Source organism: Opisthorchis viverrini (genome assembly GCF_000715545.1).
Source record: "Opisthorchis viverrini unplaced genomic scaffold opera_v5_53, whole genome shotgun sequence".
NCBI classification, from domain to species: Eukaryota; Metazoa; Platyhelminthes; class Trematoda; order Opisthorchiida; family Opisthorchiidae; genus Opisthorchis; species Opisthorchis viverrini.
This window is the reverse complement of record NW_008751710.1, coordinates 245,110-248,895: the sequence shown is the minus strand read 5'-3', so window position 1 is coordinate 248,895 and position 3,786 is coordinate 245,110. Positions and strand designations below refer to the sequence as shown.

The 3,786-nt window shown below is 41.5% G+C and overlaps 1 protein-coding gene across 1 annotated transcript; it reads left to right on the top strand.

Annotated features, from left to right (window-relative positions):
- Positions 1-421: 421 nt before the first annotated feature.
- T265_03656 (hypothetical protein) lies at positions 422-3,464 on the top strand (the record flags this gene model as incomplete). Its single annotated transcript, XM_009168198.1, has 2 exons — positions 422-595; positions 3,073-3,464. The coding sequence occupies 2 exons, from the start codon at positions 451-453 to the stop codon at positions 3,462-3,464; spliced, it is 537 nt and encodes a 178-aa protein (XP_009166462.1).
- Positions 3,465-3,786: the final 322 nt, after the last annotated feature.

Below are 3,786 nucleotides of genomic sequence, written 5' to 3'. Positions count from 1 at the left end.
TTGACAAGAGTGGATGTGACGAGGACGCTGGGGCTGAGTATAGACACGCATAGTGTTCTCTGTAAGCCTCAGATACCACTGTTGGGTCATTCGTCGGTTCTCCGTTTCTGTCCCTCAAGGAGAACGCAGATGGCTTGTTTCTGCGGCGATGTCTCATGTACTTGAACAGTACGTTTTTGTTTTTTCGAGCGAGGTCCAGCTCATGTTCATGCTTATGATCTCCACAATTGATGTGCCCTATTCGACAACTGAAACAGCTGGAGCATTCTATGAGATGAAGGAGAACTGGGATATCCCAGCGATCCCTGCTCGGAGAGGCGCAAGGCTTTGGCTGCAGGTGAACACCTAGCCACCGAGTGTTTGAATTCATCAATTGATTTTATATTATTTATTGCACTTGAACGTTCCCATTCAAAGTATCGGAGGGCTCACTGCAAACCAGCACCAAAAATGACAGAAAAAACCCCTATTATTCCAAACAAAAGGCTGCAACAGACGCAAGCGCAGGTGAATGAAGTAGTTGATATTATGCGTGTGAATGTGGACAAAGTTTTGGAGCGGGACAAAAATCTATCAGAGCTGGACGGACGTGCAGGTACGTTTCGAAGGTTATTTCTCCTAAGTGGTTTGACATATCCTTGTGTCAAAAAATGGACCATTCAAATTGTCCTACTAAGTCGTCCTTTCATCAGGTGTGCAGTGTAATTCAGGCGGTAATTAATCGTGTATGGCAAATCGCGACTGATTTGTAAATTTATAACGTCTGAAGAGCTTTAAAAGTGTACGCAACATATGCAAAGAAAAAGAGACTTTCTGCAGGTGGAATTTCAGTGGTATGATGTATGTCGTACTTGGAGTGAGGGATTCCCCTCTGTTTCGCTTGAGTTTCGTAGTGCGCAGACACCTGAGACACGTAGACACTTAGTCCATGTGGTCAGTTTATATTTAACACCATTTTTCATAGTACTACAGGGCCCTTACCACGAAAACCACTCGCTGGGGCGGAAAAGCTTTTCACCCGGACAAGCTGACTGTTTGTCCCACCACCATTTATGCATGTGTTTTCCGGAAATTTCAATTTATCCTTAGTTCTCTATAAACCACAAGTATGGAACTTCAGTACGGTGGATACTACGAGTAAAATTCTACTGAAAGTTATCTTGTGCATTTAGCTGTGTTTTCCAAAGTTACCTTGTTTGGAACTGGCCAAGGGACTTAAACCATAAGAACAGTGGAGGATGCAGGCACAGATACGCCAAACACTTTACACTAGGCCACTAAGAATGGAACATTAGTGCTGCCGGTTAAAATTGCCCATCAATGCCGAAAAAGTCCGATCTAGTGAGGAACCCAGAAAATAATAGTTGGACATATCTCACGCAAACCTGGTTACTGTAATGAAGAAATAAAATTATTTTCATTAAAAGCAAAAAATACCAAGGTGGGGACGCTTTGAGTTAACTTTGAGTTGTCAAATCCCATATGGTGAAGGATACTAAAAAGACCAAAAGAAGTCTCTGTCCTACAGAGAAGACTCAGACGAACCCAGACGAATCGTAAGTAAGCAAAGTAAGTAATTAACAAGGAGTCTCCAAAATGTCAATTTAAGCTATCAAGTTTAAAAGTTCAGGAAATGCGTCCTGATACCAACATGTGAGAAACCGTCTTCCTTGAAAGTACGAAGTAGAATACCGACTAAAGCATACAGTGATATGCATTAAAAATTTGAGTTGATGTCGAAAAACCGACAAACACTACAGTATCGCGGAGTTTCTACTGCTTCCTTTTGACGGGTTTGTCAAACCAAGTAACTGGGATTGCGATGTTTATCAGCGAATGGCATGCCGTATGGTCGTGTACGAATGCCGGGAAAACTGGCTACGTTTATAACTTTTCCATGAGCTTTATATAAAGAATATAAAGAACATTTTGGATAAGGACATACATCATGACGTATGATCTGTGTGGAGGTGGGTGCGTGTTGTACTTCGAGGGGAAAGTAGTTTTGTGGTTCGGAGTTTCGAACTTGGAAATGATATTAGGAAGTCGCTCCACAGTAATGTGTAAAACCTAATATTATGTTACCTAGGTTGAGTCACTTGGGGCGGTTATCCGCTGACAAATGAACACAATTACAGTATTTAAAAGACGTCTCACTCATGTTCTTGTACAGTAATTACTTTGATGGTAATTAAACTCTAAGTTACTTAACGCTTCTTACCTGCTTTATGGCAAACGTTCGAAACTGCTGCGGAAAGCAACAATCACTTTGTTGTGCTATTTAGGAAAGTGTTGATAGCTCAGACAGCGTTGATAGTCGTTGTCTTGTTCGCCGAGCCTAACAATTTAGCGGTGAACGTTTTATTATCAATCAAATTAGAATCCGTAGCGGGGCCTGATAACTGACCGGTTGTTGTGTACAATCAAACATTATGTAGGCAGTTTTTTCAGCTCACGGAATAAACCGTCGTTCAGTTACTTTGTTGTTAGCCCAGTATAAATTTTAACAATTTCTAAGCACTGGCTTAAACTATAATCAAAGCAGGAGTGTGCATATTCTCGTGCAACAGTCTTGGTGGAGCACTTGTGGAGCAATCTCTATCAAACTGTACCATATAGGCTGTTGAGTTTGTATGCATTTGACAGTTATTCTTAGCGATAATGCATCCTGCCGATTTGCGATCAAAATGATACACTACAAAAGAGGATTCTAGCAATAGTGCAAGATATCAAGCTCCAACCTATAACACATTAAGCAAGGCTAATATTCGGTACTAAGTAGAAATACGAAAACAGAAGGACCAAGACTCACAACAAGCCAATACTATTAGTTAAAAGTACGGACGGTTGGATGAGTTATTAGCTTGTACTGAATGTTTATAACTAGGCTATCTATTTGAAAAACTCAACCGCCCGTTTTTATACTATGGCGGTGTTTTATTTAGGATAGCTCTGACTTGAGTAGAGAAAAACTCTGCACTAGCGACATCTTCTGTCTGATGATGCGTAAAGTGTCGCGCTTGTTTTTGAGCCTTCAATTAAAATGGCTGCTTACTTCGGAGCATCTTTTAGCCTGGCCTACTATACTAAGTCCCAGAGACATGTGGGAGCAGGGAATTTTCCTGCTTGACGTTCCCCGACTTTTTGCAAAGAATGCTATTGCTGTCTCCAATGTGAATAGACAAAGCAAACCGCCAGTTACGCAGAATTTGTTCCATATATTTGGCAAGCTTGAAATGGATGACGAATACGCAATTCCTGAGTTGCCAAATTTTGCTGTAGTTACTGATGAAAGACAAAACAGTTTGGAGGATAACAAGGCGGATGAAAAAGCTGACGACGAACTGGATCAAATCATTGGTGAGGAACAGGTACCCCAGAAAGGTGCCAAGCTACTCTCCGGTTTATACGGTACATACGGTGATTATGGTCCGGCAGCCGTCAGCTTGGTGCCGGCGGTTTAGACAGCTTATCAGGCACAAGCCTATTTCCTCGAAACAGCGTTTGCCATTGATGATTGATGAATTTTCCTCATTAAATGCAGCTAAACTAACGTTATCCTGATCGGCAGAATTGATGCCTATAAAAAGGCTGTAAGCAGAAGCAAATCTGAATCTCAGGTTTTAGATCATGTTACTAGAGATAAACCAGAACAGCGGATCCAGGGTGTTCCACAAACGTGACTATTTTACACAATAAGTGATTGCTTATTGGACTCACTGAGCTAAGGAGATGCCCGGACAATCGTTAACCCCAGAAATCAGTGATTCTTAGTTTAACCTCAGC